The 15,362-nt window shown below is 37.2% G+C and overlaps 3 protein-coding genes across 5 annotated transcripts in view; 1 reads left to right on the top strand and 2 right to left on the bottom strand.

Annotated features, from left to right (window-relative positions):
• Nucleotides 1–549: 549 nt before the first annotated feature.
• Nucleotides 550–11,837, bottom strand: LOC106870323 (uncharacterized). 2 transcript variants are annotated; one of them, XM_052975838.2, is made up of 4 exons: nucleotides 11,212–11,837; nucleotides 8,576–8,788; nucleotides 7,785–7,984; nucleotides 550–2,709 (listed from the first exon to the last, which is right to left on the bottom strand). In XM_052975838.2, exons 1-3 carry the CDS (start codon nucleotides 11,744–11,746, stop codon nucleotides 7,821–7,823), a joined length of 912 nt encoding a protein of 303 aa, XP_052831798.1. In that variant the 5' UTR covers nucleotides 11,747–11,837; the 3' UTR covers nucleotides 550–2,709; nucleotides 7,785–7,820. The 2 variants fall into 2 exon arrangements, with proteins under 2 accessions (XP_052831798.1, XP_014771832.1); XM_014916346.3 differs by lacking the exon at nucleotides 550–2,709 and having other exon boundaries at nucleotides 7,673–7,984.
• Nucleotides 9,199–15,362, top strand: part of LOC106870322 (ZZ-type zinc finger-containing protein 3) — a 41,344-nt gene continuing 35,180 nt past the window's right edge. The window contains exon 1 of one of the 2 annotated variants that reach the window (XM_014916345.3): nucleotides 9,199–10,734. The gene's annotated coding sequence lies outside the window, so the exon portion shown is untranslated. The remainder of the gene's footprint in view (nucleotides 10,735–15,362) is intronic. The other variant, XM_052975837.2, reaches the window with a different exon arrangement.
• Nucleotides 13,851–15,362, bottom strand: part of LOC106870317 (tetraspanin-5) — a 21,773-nt gene continuing 20,261 nt past the window's right edge. Inside the window, exon 7 of the mRNA XM_089339632.1 lies at nucleotides 13,851–15,362. This exon is cut by the window's right edge and continues 205 nt beyond it. The gene's annotated coding sequence lies outside the window, so the exon portion shown is untranslated.

Genomic DNA, 15,362 nt, shown 5'->3' on the forward strand with positions numbered 1-15,362 from the left:
ATTATTATTATTTTTATGAAGGTGGCGCGCTGGCAGAATCGTTAGTGTGCCGGGAGAAATGCTTGGCGGTATTTTGTCCGCCATTAGGTTTGGCGTTCGAAATCCGCCGAGGTCGACTTTGCCTTTCATCCTTTCGGGGTCAATTAAATAGACACCAGTTGCACACTAGGGGGTCGATGTAATCAACTTAATCCCTTTCCCCAAATTTGAGGTCTTCTGGTAAAATTTGAAACCATTATTATTATTATTACTAGCATAAGGTGTCCAGCTGGTGGAATCATTAGTGTATTGTATTTTACTCTCGTTTGGCACAGCAGCTGCGGGCTGGAAGAGATCTTGTGGTAGGTTCCGCACCAGATGGTTGTACGTGATTGTGGAAGATTTCCAGAGGCCTGACATCACGCTGGAGGATGCAGAGGGGCTGGCATGGGACCACCAGGAATGGAGAACACTGGTGGGCCTGGTTGGATCTACACATGATGACATCTCTGACACAACTAACCTGGCTTGAACCCAACCTCATCAAGTAAGAGCATAAAACGAAGCATGTATGTATAAACACTCTTTTATTTCTTTTACATGTTTCAGCCATTTGACTGCGGCCATGCTGGAGCACAACTTTCAGTCGAAGAAATCGACTCCAGGACTTACTCTTTGTAAGCCTGGTACTTACATGATCGAAGGGGGTCTTTTCCATTTTTACACAAGACAAGCAAAAGAATTAAGAGAGATTTGGCTGCTATTTCTAGCAAGTTGAAAGACAACCTAGATGCTTCCTCCTATTGACTTATTTTCAACCAAGAATGTGTAGTAGTCCCTGACCTCACCCAGGAGAGAACAGTCAGAAAATTATACAATAGCAAAGTATTTCAATTTTAATTACTGTTCACAAGCAATTAACTTTGCCTTAATTAAAACTACTGTATAATCATTTTTTTCATTATTGTTTCTTCCTATTGTTGATATTTGTCATTAGGCACACGGATGTGGGGTAAGAAGTGCCCTTCCCAACCACATGGTTCCGGGTTCAGTCTCACTGCATGGTACCTTGGGCAAATGTCTTCCACTATAGCCTTAGGCCAACCACTGCCTTGTGGGTGGATTTGGTAGATGGAAACTGAAAGAAACCTGTCGTGTGTATGTATATATATACATATATATATATATCGTGAGACTCTGTCGGTTATGACAAGTGTTCCAGCTGATCTGTTCCTGGTGTACTCTTATCAGACGGATAGACATGATGGGTTTACTGGGCTTTATATATTTGTACGCCAGCATCACTTTGATGGCATGTGCTGCCCTCTCACTCAATAATAATAATAATAATGATGACAATGATGACAGTTTCAAATTTTGGTAGAAAGGCAACAGTTTTTGAAGGAATCAGAGTAAATTGATTACTCTGAGACCAGTGCCCATTGACCCCTTGATAGAATGAAAGGCAGAAGTTGACCTTGGCAGCATTTGAACTCAGAACATAGATACGTAATTAGTTAATTATAATTGATTGCAGAATCATGGAGGTTATGCATTAATTAAATAATTGCTGGGAGGAGGAGTAGAGTACTGACCTTGATGCTATGCTCTGATATTCAACAGAGGAGGGTAAGCATCTTCTGTATTAATAATTGAACCAGTGGAAGGAGGAGGGTAAGCATCTTCTGTATTAATAATTGAACCAGTGGAAGGAGGAGGAGGCTAATGATTCTTGAAGGTCATACAATGTAGTGATATATGGTTAGTTTAACCCTTAAGCATTCGGCTTATGTTACAAATGCAATGCTTATTTGTTCACATTAGTTGGAATTGACCTTGCATTACCTCATAGCTTTGAGATTTCAATGATATCATCATCATCACCATTTAATGTTCATCTTCTGTGCTAGGCTGGTTTGAACATAAAACAAGTTGAAGAATGTCTCGGCCTGATATGGACAGTTTAATCCTTCAGCACTCTGGATACTCTGCCAAATGAAATGCTTGTATTGTGGGGATAATAGTAATAATGGTACACCCTTAGACTGAGGTGGACCAAGGAAAACGTTGAGGGGAGATATTAGTGAATGATTACCAATCCAGGAAAAAACATTATAAGCTCTCTGTCAGTACACTAGAAATGACCGATGCCAGTAGCATCAATTTTTCTAAACCGATCAATGGAATGGTTGAGTAAATCTATCAATAATGAACCGATGATGACCACTGGAAACAGCTGTAAGTCAAACTTACTACAATAGAGGAAAATATGTAACAACCATTATTTATGCCATGTCACATGTTGAGCATGTGAACCGAATAACAAGTGTGGCAGGAAGTTTGCTTTCCAGCTGCATGGTCCCAAGTTCAATCTCACTGCATGTCACCTTGAGCAAATATCTTCTACTATAGAACTGGGCAGATCAAAAGCTTCTGAGTGGATTTGGTAGATGGAAACTGAAAAGAAGCCTGTTGAATATGTGTGCGTGTGTTACTGTCTCCTTGATAGCTGTAAACAAGCGTCACCATCATGCAAGATGTGTTTCTTTGCTTCCAATCTTCTGTAAAAACATGTCTGGCCATGAGGGAACTATCCCCTTGCTTAGAAACAGGTGAGGGTTGGTGACAGGAAGGGCATCCAGCTGCAGAAATTCCACATAAACAATGTTCCATCCGACCCATGCAAGCATGGAAAAAGTGGACGTCAAAATGATGATGATGATGTACATACTACAAAAGATAACAATTTAGTTTTTGTAAATGTTGTAAATTCTTTATAGATATATATATTTATTATTCAACACAAAAAAAATATTTAGAAGGATACATAGAGATTTACACATACATTTTTACATATATTATTTATACATGCCTTAGATATATATACACACGTTTAGAAGATAACATTATTACTTATACATACATAGACATATATATTTGTGCTTGTGTTAGATATTGCGCACTTTTATACATTCAGAGTCATCTTCATCACCAGGGTAGGCTGTGTAGATAGAGTTAAAACTAAACAAATTTGTCTCAAAGCAAACATTAGCCATGTTTTTATAAATAGAAAGGAAAAAACCCCCCCAACTTATTTTATATATGTAACAATTTACATACACACGCATGCGCATACATACATAACTACCTACCAACACTCATATACACACACACACACACACATAACAACCCTCATGTTTATCTTTAGTCAAATTAAATTATGAAACATGTAATTACAACATCCTGCTTTCTGATCAAAACACACACACACCTATATATACACATACATCCATGTGTGTGTGCACGTGTGTATATATATATATATATATATATAGATAGATAGATAAATAGATAGATAGATATATAGATAGATAAATAGACAGATAAGTAGATAGATAGATATATAGATAGACACACAGGTAGACAGATAGATAGGTAGACAGACAGATAGGCAGACATACATACATACATAGATAGATAGACAGACAGACAGATGGCTGGTGGGCCAAAAGTCATGCACAAAATAACTTCAATATGATCTGAAATTGTCAAGGACATGCCTCATTTTTTTTTTCAAATTGACTAACATAAATAAAATAATGATGACTACACACATTCTTGTACATGATAAACAAAATGATTAATAACGTAATATAAATAAAATACCAAATATTTTGGTGTGTCACTTTTGACTCACCGTGTGTGTTTAGTCAATTCAAATAAATGAATAGAATTAACGGACAAGAACATGTGCACAAGGAATGTATTAGCTTGACACTTGGTGAAAAGAGAGTTTGACATCTATAAGAGTTGTTATATCAAGACAAATACCTCAGTAATTTGACTGTTGACACTGTATATACATTTATACATTGAGTATGATACAGGGATGGCTATTTTATACATATATAGTGCAAAAATAATATATAGACACACATATATATACATGTGGTCAGTGCCAGGTCTGCCTGACTAGCTCCTGTGCCGGTAAAAAGCACCATCCGAACGTGATCGATGCCAGGCCCGCCTGACTGGTTCCCGTGCCGGCGGCATGTAAAAAGCACCATCTGAACGTGGCCAATGCCAGCACCACCTTGACCAGCTTCTTACCACACAGCCACATCTCTTCCTATAATCTTATAGTTTCACGGTTTCAATGATGCAATTGTTTATTTTTAGAATGACGTTGTAGGGTAGGCGTGAGAGGCCAAATCTCGCTGATATGAACGTTAAAAAAAGTAGAATATTTGAGACAGATGTGATTGGCTTACATGCTTAAAAAGTTAATGATGGAAGTCGAAGCTTTGAGAGGCATCCTCATTAAAGACTTATATGTAAGATTAAGATTAAATAAATATTAAGAAGGATAAACAAACATAAGTGATACAAATAAATAATAAAAATCAAAAAAATATTTTCAAAAATATAAAATTAAACAAGTTTTTTTTTTCCATTTAGAATATGAATATAGGAGCACTGACATGAAAAATAGTCTTTATTAATGTGGCCCAAAGCTTGGAGATGTGTTGTTAACCCTTCTGATACCAACCTGGTTGAAATCACCTCTGGCTCTGTAGTACAAATATCTTGCTTTCCTAAGTTTTGAATTAAAATCTTCCACCAAACCTTAGTAACAATTTATGTTCCTAACATTTGCTTAATGATAACGAAGTTATTTTATTAAATTCTTTGTTATTTAAAATTAATTGAAAGAAATACAGAGCGTCTCAAAATAAATATGGTAACAAAAGGGTTAAATATTAAAAAAAGGATAAACAAAAATGGGTGATATAAACAAATAAGAAAAATCAAAAAATATTTTCAAAAATATAAAATTAAACGAGTTTTTTCCATTTAGAATATGAATATAGAAGTATTGACATGAAAAACAGTCTTTATTAATGTAGCCCAAAGCTTGGCAACATGTTGTTAACAAAGAATTATGTAAAATGAAAAATAAACATTGGTTTCATATTTCAGCACAAAGCCAGCAATCTTGGGAGAGTGGGGAAAGTTGATTACATTGACCCCAGTGAAGAAAAATTGCAAAAGTTTTTCTAAGGGAAAATATTAAAAAAAAATTATAAAATAAATAAGGGGGAGGGGTGTTGACAATAAGCCAAAATATAAAATAAATGAAAAACAAAAACAATTTTAAAAAAGAAAAGGGAAAATATGTTCAACTAAAAGTATTGAATTCCTTCATAATTTAGGAGAAAGAAAGAGTGGCAGGAATGGTTGATTAAATTGACTTTACTCTGACCTCAGGAAATTACTGGTACTTTGTGTCAACTTCTGCAAGGAGACAAGTAGAGTTTACTACTTATTCTTTAGATCTGCTAGAAATTGCAGCCAAATAACCCTCACATCATATCTTACTGTTTGTCTTAAAAAGGAAGGATACATTAAGACAATATAGCCCTAGATATACTATGGTTGAATAAAAGGCAGGATGGTCAGACTTGGAACAATTTTGATCATACAAAGGTTTCCAGTTCAATTCCAAGTGTCAATTTTTATTTTTAAATGGCATTGCTTCAGTGTGGCCACAGCCTTTGGGTTGGAACACACAAAGGAATACATCTGTTAGTCTGAGGTATACAATGTCTAGATATAAGACAAGATGGTCTTAAGTGGAATACTTTTGATCATAATTCTACTGGATCAGATCTAACCCGGGGTTAAACAACAAGGAAGGTAAAGTTCCCTTCTCGACTCATAAGGGTCAGTTTCCCTGATTTTCCTGGTGGATAAATTCCCCACCTGGATGGGACTCCAGTCCCTTCCAAGATTAATTCATTTTTTCCAGTTGAGTGGACTGGGGCAATGTGAAATGAAGTGTCTTGCTCAAAAACACAATGCATCACCCTGTCCAAGAATTGAAACCACAATCTTACGATCATGAATCCAACACCCCTAACCTCAAAGCCACACACCACAAACAAGGACTTGTTGTATAATGTAGTCCTAGATATGTTTTTTTTTTTCCTTCTAGGTATATCTTGGATTAAATTGTCCAATGTGACCTTTATTTTTTAAGATTAAGACATGATTTGAAATAACTTGGCTGATTTAACCAGCAGGTCCTGTGACCACATAAAACCCACCCCACAAACAGATTGTTGTTTTCTTGTGTGATCTTCCATTAGAAAAACATAACAACAAAAAAACCTAACCAATAAGAAATAAGAAACAATCGTTTATTGGTGGGATGGGAGCAGGGGAAATAGCATGGGGGGGGGGAGTGATACCACCCACTTTGGGAACCACTGGTCTAAAATGTGTGTTGTGACACAGCCTATATTATGTGCAGACTCTAATACAAACTATATTTTATGCCATGTATGTGAGGTGACATGCCCTATGTTTTGTGACATATGGTGCGAAACGCATATATACATATCTTGCGATATGGTGTGACATGGCCTGTATTCCTTGCAGTGTAGTGTGACACAAAATATAATCTATACAGAGGCAAAAACTTTAATTACATCAACACACACTTCTATCAGCACAATTTTACAATAAATCTAAACTGCATAATTTGTACTGTGACAGAGGCTTTATTAGCTTACACTGTACTGTGACAGGCTGTAATATAGTTTATACTGTACTGTGAAAGAGGCTTTGATAAGGAGTATACAGGAATATTGAGAGATTTTAATATGAAATATACTGTGAAAAGCTGTAACTGGCACAGTGTGACACAAGATGTAACTAGCACAGTATATCACAAGCTGTAACTAGCACAGTGTATTGTGAGCTGTAACTAGCACAGTGTAACACAAGCTGTAGCTGGCATATTACAACACAATCTGAAACTAACAGTAAATTTGATCTTTGTAACAAAGCTGTATCAAATAATTTTTGTGTCACGTACACATGGTTTTAATGAATGCATTGTGCCATGATGTTCAATGATGTGGTCCAGCACAGTGGCACACATTCCCATCCCTTCTCTACCCCCACACTACTTCCCAGTCATAAACTACTATAATGTGACATATAAGACTTAAAATACATGTACAGGATTTGTTCAGTTTTGTTTTTGGAATTATATGAAAGACTGAGAGCAACAAAAGCTGAATTAAGACTAGATTTTTGAAAGAGAGACATCATTCTTTCCATACAAACATCTGCAGATATACATAAATATATTTTCTTTTTTAGGAACAGCGGGTCTCAAAGCACATAAAGCTAAAGATTATAGCGGCCTTTGACTTTTTTCTATCTAAGAGGAATGTTGCAACCCATCATTTACATGCTGTTATCACTGTTCCAAATCTGAATTATTTCTTGTTCTCCTTGAAGGTTTATAAATTCTTCTGATGTCAACAACATATATATACATACAGATATTTATACACACAGACATGGACATATGCATAGATTAACAGAAATATTAAGCAAGTTAAAGAATAACAGCAGGTAATAACAAACAAAAATATATAAAATGATACAGATCAGACAATAACAACCAGAACAATACCAAAATGCATGTGTGTGTGTATATATATATATATATATATATATATACATTCATAGTTTTCTTTTATTTGTGTGTTTGCAAGGCTACCAATGGTTTCATGCTAGGAGGTCTTCACAATTGTTCAAGCATGTCACATGGAAGTGTTGCTACTTGTCTCCATTTTTGAATGGGAATACCACTTCACATGAACCCATCTCTAGCCTTGTTAACCCACAAATGAATATTTATCCACCAATGCAGTGTTGAACACTCATTCTCACAGTTTGATATTAGCATGTATATATATATATATATATATATATATATATATACATACATATATTTGTGGGTGGGAGAAACTGACTGGTGTTCTTCAGAGTCGCTGGTAATATCGATAGTCAATGGTGTTACCAAGGCAGGGACTGATGAAAAACAAGTAACCGTCTTTGACTAGAGTGAAAAAGGAAGCCCATCCTTCTCGGTTTGGTACCAGTTCGGTTCCTTCTGCTGAGTAGACAATTCTTTTATAGAGAACTCCTGAAGATAGGAGAAAAAAAAAATAAAGATGAATGGTAAAACAAAAAAAGATTAAAAACATACAGTTCAGAAAATAGGAGGTTTATACATGTTCATTGAGAAAATATATACCCACAATTATTCTCGAACACATATACGCACAAAACTAACCTGCATGTGTGTGTGTGCATATATTCTTTTATTCTTTTACTTGTTTCAGTCATTTGACTGTGGCCATGCTGGAGCACTGCCTTTAGTCAAACGAACTGACCCCAGGACTTATTCTTTGTAAGCCTGTACTTATTGTACGGGTTTCTTTTGGCAAACTGCAAGTTATGGAGATTAGCTATATATGGGAACTTAAAGATAGGGGTATTTACTATAATTTACACTGGAAAATATCATCATTATCGTTTAACGTCCGCTTTCCATGCTGGCATGGGTTGGACGGTTTGACTGAGGACTGGTGAGCCAGAGGCTGAACCAGGCTCCAATCTCATCTGGCAATGTTTCTACAGATGGATGTTATATATATATATATATATATATGTATGTATGCATGTATGTATGTATAGTAGTCCCTACTAATGTCAGCAATGAAAGTCTGCTTACCTAAAGAAAGGTATATGAATAAGATTGAGAAGAACACGATGACTATGTAGGATCCAGGACTGAAGGAATTGTGAGGTGTGGTACAGCCCCCTGGACATGCACAGACAGACTGCAGTAACAGGGAGAGGGATTGGTTAGCTTCTCTGGACTTGATCACACTCAGTTGGTCGACGGGGCTGCACTGGAGGTACACATGAGTTTTGAACAGTTGATCTGAAAGGAAACAAAAATTAAAAAGAATGAATAAATACATACATATCTATATATATGCTCTTATTCTTTTACTTGTTTCAGTCATTTGACTACGGCCATGCCGGAGCACTGCCTTTAGTTGAGCAAATCGACGTACCAATGCTTCTGCCAGCTTGCTACCTTAATGACAACAACAACAGTAATGATAATGATAAAGTCATAATAATAATAAAATTGGTCAGCTGCAACTTAAAGATTGATAAAACAGCTGGGAATTATAATCTCTGATCTGAATGTGTGCATGTATGTATGTGTTTCAATGCATATATGCAAGTGTGTGTGTGTGTATTGTATGTACACGTGTGTATATATATATATATATATATATATATATATATATATATGTATGTATGTATGTACACAAACATAACAGCTGAGTGCTCTACCATTAAGCTAAACACACACGCATGCAACCATAAGGACAAAACAGAAGTAAAAATGAAAAACAATTTTCAAATGCATACTTAATCCTTCAAACATGTTCACATGTACAGACTGGATAAATACACACACACACACACACGTCTTTAAGAAATATGTTGAGTCACGTAAAGTAATATCAATACAATATGGAGGTGACCTTATTTAAAAGCAAAACAAAACAAAACAGACACATCTGTGTGTGTGTGTAAGAAAAATGCATATATGAGAAAGAGACTACCTGCCTATATGTGCAACATACTACATATGTGTAAGAGTAAGGTACTTAAGATACACGTGGCCATGCTGGAGCACCACCTTGAAGAATTTTAGTCGAATGGATTGATCCCAGTACTTGTTTCTTCGATTTGTTTCTTTGCTGAACAATATTGTGGTAGTTACTGTGAGAGAAACGCTCAGATTAGCTTTAGGGGCCAAAATGTACTCTTGCTTATGACATGAGTGCATTTTGCCCCAAAAAGCCAGTCTGAGAGTTTCTATCATGGTAACTACCACAGTATTATTTGTTCTAATACAGTGGTTCTTGACCAGGGTCCATACGGCCCCTAAAGGTCCGTATACGATTTTGGGGGATCCACACAGCGAAATAGTAAATTGAGGATCCACAATAGTAATTTAAGGGCTCCTGAAAAAATTTTGCTTTAGATGTATGTATTGCAGAAACAGCTGGGTTTCTTTCTCTAACATTTTACATGATTCAACCTACACAAGTTAATGTGTGGGAAACAAAATAGGGATTTTGAAAGAAGTTTCTATAAAACCAATTTTTAAACATCGAATGGTTATAGGGGTCCACCAGAATAAAATAATAATCAAAAGGGTCCATAGATAAGAAACGGTTGAGAACCCATGTAATAGAATTTCCATTTCTAAATGGGGATAAATATTACTTCTCTGTATTAATACTGCTTCTGCTGTGAAAACGAGGTGGTGTCAAAGAGTTCCTGGATTAGATCTATGGCATGCCAACAGATAGCAGCACATGGTTGTGTGTGCAGTGAAAGCTGGCAGTGACCTTCACGAGGGGCAGTGTGTTGAGTGACATCGTTGTTTACTTTGCAAGTTGTGAAATTTGTGTTTTTGCAGTCACATGTATGCTGTAGTCTGTGATTTTGTGTTTCCTTGTCTTGCCATCACATAATTGTTGTAAACAAATGTCATTCACTTCCGTTAATTCGTGAAATATATCTCGCCACAGGAGAAATATTACCTTGCTTGGAAATAGGTAAAGGTTGGGTGACGAGGAAGGCATTCCAGCTTTAGAAAATCCACCTCAATATTCCATCCGGCCCACGGTCATTAAAACGACGACGCATCAGTCATAAAGATAATGAAGACGATACGACATAGTCAGTCTGTTCACACACCTTTAACTAACGGTAGTTTCTAAGATATTTTCTACAAATAAAGAACCGTGGACTTTACAAACAGAATAAAACTTAGCAGCTATGAAACCATCACATAAGGTAAGCATGTTATTTCCCTCTACGAAAAATATTTATATTATCGTTTTATTTACGTTTATCTTTTCAAGCTTGCACAGTTTTGGAGGGCCTTCTGCTCTTAACTTTCCCTTTGTTACTTATTTTCTTCGAATGTCAGACTAATAATATACATTGTGGACGTCCCTTTGTCTTTCTTGTGTTTGTATTCGACGTAGTTTGTTTTTGATTTGCCTATATATATATACATGGGGGAAGGGAATCGTGTTTGTTTCTACAAGTTGTGTATTCGTGTATATGCAAAAATTATTCTATACACAGACATACATACGCATCTTCGTGTGTGTGTGTATATATATATATATATATATATACACACACACACACACACACAAACAAATATATATGTATCATCCTAGTTTTACACATTCACATTCGTGTGAGTTCGGACGTGAATATCTGTTTATGTGTGCAGTATGTATATACGTTGGTTGTATTTACCTGGAGACGTATAACTTATGAAGAATTTGCTGGATTCTTGGTCAAATTGGAACTTGGCTGACTTCGACTGACCCCTGTTTCTGTAGAAAGTGTTCTTGTCGGACACTTTGAAGACACACACAGCTGCATCTTTGCACTTATCGGAAACATCAGGACCCGGTGCCAACGTAAATCCAACGCAAGGGTTGTAGGCCACGGAGAAGGACTCGTTGAGAGCAATAACGAAACGTGGTTTACCGTTGAAGAAGGCGACATTCTTCAGATTTATCTCACCTGTTTCGTTGGCCATTCTGCATTTACAAGGGCCTAACTGCTGGCATAATTCTTCAACATCATCACTGGCATCTGCTCCTCTCACTGCAAACGATGACAGCGAAGATACGAGCAAGAACACCGTTGATACAAGCACCGAGAAATTCGGACGAGGTTTCGATTTGCTCCTCGATGACAAAGATATAGAGCAAGAATAATTAGAAGATGAAAGAACGGAATAAGGTGAAAAAATGTGGAATGATTGGAGATATCTGTCAAACATGATGCTCACAAAGCAAATCAAGCACCGTGTGACTCCCAGCCACCAATTATATGATAATATGCCGTCTGAATGATCTCCCTTGATAACATTTACTTCCTACGTTATTATCGTACTAACACGATCCCGTTCAATCTCAGTTCAATCCTGACTCAGAAGACCCTATTGGCAATAGCGTCCCAGCCATGACCACCCCGTCTTTTTAAGTTACTGTGTAACACTATATTAACCAATGTGTCCGTTTTTTTTCTTTTCTCTTTTTTTTTTTATAATTTTCACAAGACGGTACGGCATTAATTTGAGGAAGAACTGGCGATTATTTTAAGCTGGTCGAATAACCATGTAGAGGCTCTGTACTTGGCTCGTGCTACGAATACGCTGCGCACTTGAGCATGTTCATGTGTGAGTGTGTGCAAGTGTAAGTTTTCTGCCTACATATATGTATGCGTATGTGTCTATACGCATACCTACGCTTATATTTGTAAGGGACGACCGTGCGAACTCAAAAAGGAGATATGGTGACGAATGGAAAAACAGAGGACTCCTTTTATTTAAACGTGTCACACGGTCGAACACACAATTATATATCGATGGATGATATAGATGATATGTTATGCGACGATAACATAGATGACCAGTAATGAAAGACCACAACCGTATTAGATGAATAACAGAGATATTTATTGTAGCGTTAAAGATGTATGTCTGTGTGAGAGTGTGAATGCGACATATAAGAACATAATCAAAGACAGGCCGTCATACAAAGAAAAGTGTGTATGTGAGTGATACATGTGTGAGTTATTACAGCAGATAGAAAGTGTGAGTAAATGACACGTGAGCAATTATACCAGTTCGTTAGTACACTATAGGAAAAGTTCTGTATGTGAAAGTGAGGAGAGGCTGAGTGTGGCAGTGCTGATCACTAGTTGTGATGTCGTGGCATCGATGCCGGGCCGTGATTCTTGTTATACAGATGTTCGTCGCTGGCTGAGAATTTCTTGTCTGTTTAAGAACTCTTGTCTGTTTATTTACCGTGGTGAAGCTGAGTCACCTAACAGAATCGAAGAGAGAGATGTGCCTCGGTAGTTTGGTGTAGTGTACATAGTAACTCGTGTTGACGCTGGTGGAGATTGTTGCTGGTTAGTAGTAATCGTAGAATCGTGTTGGTCATGACGATGATGCTGGATAGTAGTCGTAGACTCTTGTTGCTGATGTGGCGACGGCGGTGGTCATCATTGGCTGGACGAAGATGTTGAAGTGGTCGCTGGAACTGCTGCTGCTGTCGTGTGGTACACGGAACAGTTCCCAAAGAGAAACTGGACCGAGACCAATTTGGGGGGTATGAGTTGATCTATATATAGCGTTAAGAGGGCTCCAAATGCCTTAAGAATTTTACTCTATCACGTGACCTTATTAGGGGCCGTGATTGGTCAGTTTGCGTTCTGGCGGGAAAGGTTCGAAGAAGTTGCCGATTCGAATAATAATCAGTCACGTGATGACAAGGAATGGGTTCTCTACTACGCTCGCATTTATTTATATTTAAATGAGAAGATTGTATGTAATGGCGATAGTAGTTTTGTATCTAGTGACGATAGGTAGTTTCACTACATATTTATACACACACACATCTATCTATCTATCTATCTATCTATCTATCTATCTATCTATCTATTACCTGGAATTCTACACCAATCAAAGAATCTTTCTGTGAGTCTGGTGTATTTGCATTAGCAGAAAGCTTAAGAAATATTCTTTCCTGATTGATAATCCCTTATTAATAATTTTTTATTGTGTTTGTGTGTGTGTGTGCGTGTTACCCTCACTGCTTGACAGCCAATATTGGTTTGTTTACATTCCCATAACTTAGAGAATGATAAAATAGATACCAGACTTAAAACAATAAGTACTGGAGTCATTTCATTTAACTAAAACCCATCAACGCAGCAACCCAGCATGGCCACAGTCGAATGACTGAAACAAGTCAGCTATGTTTGAATAAAGAATGAGATGGTCATATATGGAATGTCCTTATAATTACAAATCTGCTGGATCAGGGCTCACCTGGGTCTAAATAAAACAAAGAAAAAACAAAACAAAAGACGAAATGTGTATTTTTAAAAATATATTTATTTCTAAAGACCATAACTGTTTCTTTTCTCTTATTTTCTCTTTCTTCTTCAAATGAATAAACCAAAAAAAAAAAAAATTATAATGGATTGTAGTGCTGAGGTGGGGAGTTGTGGTAGGAGGAGGAAATGCATTGGAATAGAATGGAAAATAGGGGTGAGAGAACAAATGTATACATGAATGAATGCAATAGTTAAATAGATTTTATTATGCCATATTTCTCTTGTTATTTATAACTTTATATATTTACACACACACACACACACAAATGATAAGAAACCAATCAACCAATGTTTAGATAAAAATTGGTGGGCACTTGACTGGTTGATAACTTTTGTGATGCCTTCCCCTCAGAATTAAGTGATCAGAGAGAGACAAATGAATACTCAGCCAGCCAGCCAACCAGCCAGTCAGCCACCAGGTCAGCCAGCCACCACGTCAGCCTGCCAGCCAACCAACAGCCAACCGACAGCCAGCCAGCCAGCCATCCATCCAAATAGCCAGCGAACTAGCCATCCATCCAAATAAATAGCCAGTTAGCTAACTATAACAACAGCGAAAATTACATGAACAAAAAGAACAACAACAACAACCTATTTGGGGTGACATGTTTGGACGGCACCGAAGTGGATGGATATGTATGAATAAAATCCTTTCTAATCTGGGCATAAGGCCTGAAATTTTGAGGACGAGGTAAATTGATAACATCAACCCCAGTACGCAACTGGTACTTAATTTATCAACCCTGAAAGGATGAAAGGCAAAGCTGACCTCAATGGAATTTGAAATCAGAACAGAAAGACAGATGAAATTTCACTGATCATTTTGTCTGTGTGTCCAGCATGTTAATGATTCTGCTAGCTTGCTAATGATTCCACCAGCCTGCTAACGATTCCGCCATGTTGCTAACGATTCTGCTAGCTTACTAACGATTCTGTCATGTTGCTAATGATTCTGCCAACTTCCTAACAATTCTGTCAGGTCACCACCTTAATGTGTGTGTGTGTGCATGTACACTATGTTTTCTGACATAAAAGTCAAATTTTTCAAATCAAAATTTACAGCCAAAAATGGTTGGTTGACTTACAGAACGAGACGACTTTGGAAGACCAAAAATTCCATGTGATATGCAGCAGGATTTAGTGATGACATTCGAATGTTTGTGCAACATGAGGAGGTGCCAGAAAGTTCCCCTCCAAGGCATAAGTCCAGGCAAGGTTGTTCATGGAAGACCAGCAGTCACCCACACATACCAGCCTTGCCTCTCCACACCACTTATGTTATCCAAAGGAAAGACTGACACAGCTTGACATCAGTGACATCGTGACTCATTTCTACGGCTGAGTGAACTGGAGCAATGTGAAATAAACTGTCTTGCTCAAGAACACAGTCCACAGCCTGGTCTGGGAATTGAACTCATTACCTGATGATTGTGAGCCTGATGCTCAAACAACTGGACCATGTACTTTCATTTTACATTACAAAAACAGTA

Source organism: Octopus bimaculoides, chromosome 22 (genome assembly GCF_046866305.1).
Source record: "Octopus bimaculoides isolate indiv1 chromosome 22, ASM4686630v1, whole genome shotgun sequence".
NCBI classification, from domain to species: Eukaryota; Metazoa; Mollusca; class Cephalopoda; order Octopoda; family Octopodidae; genus Octopus; species Octopus bimaculoides.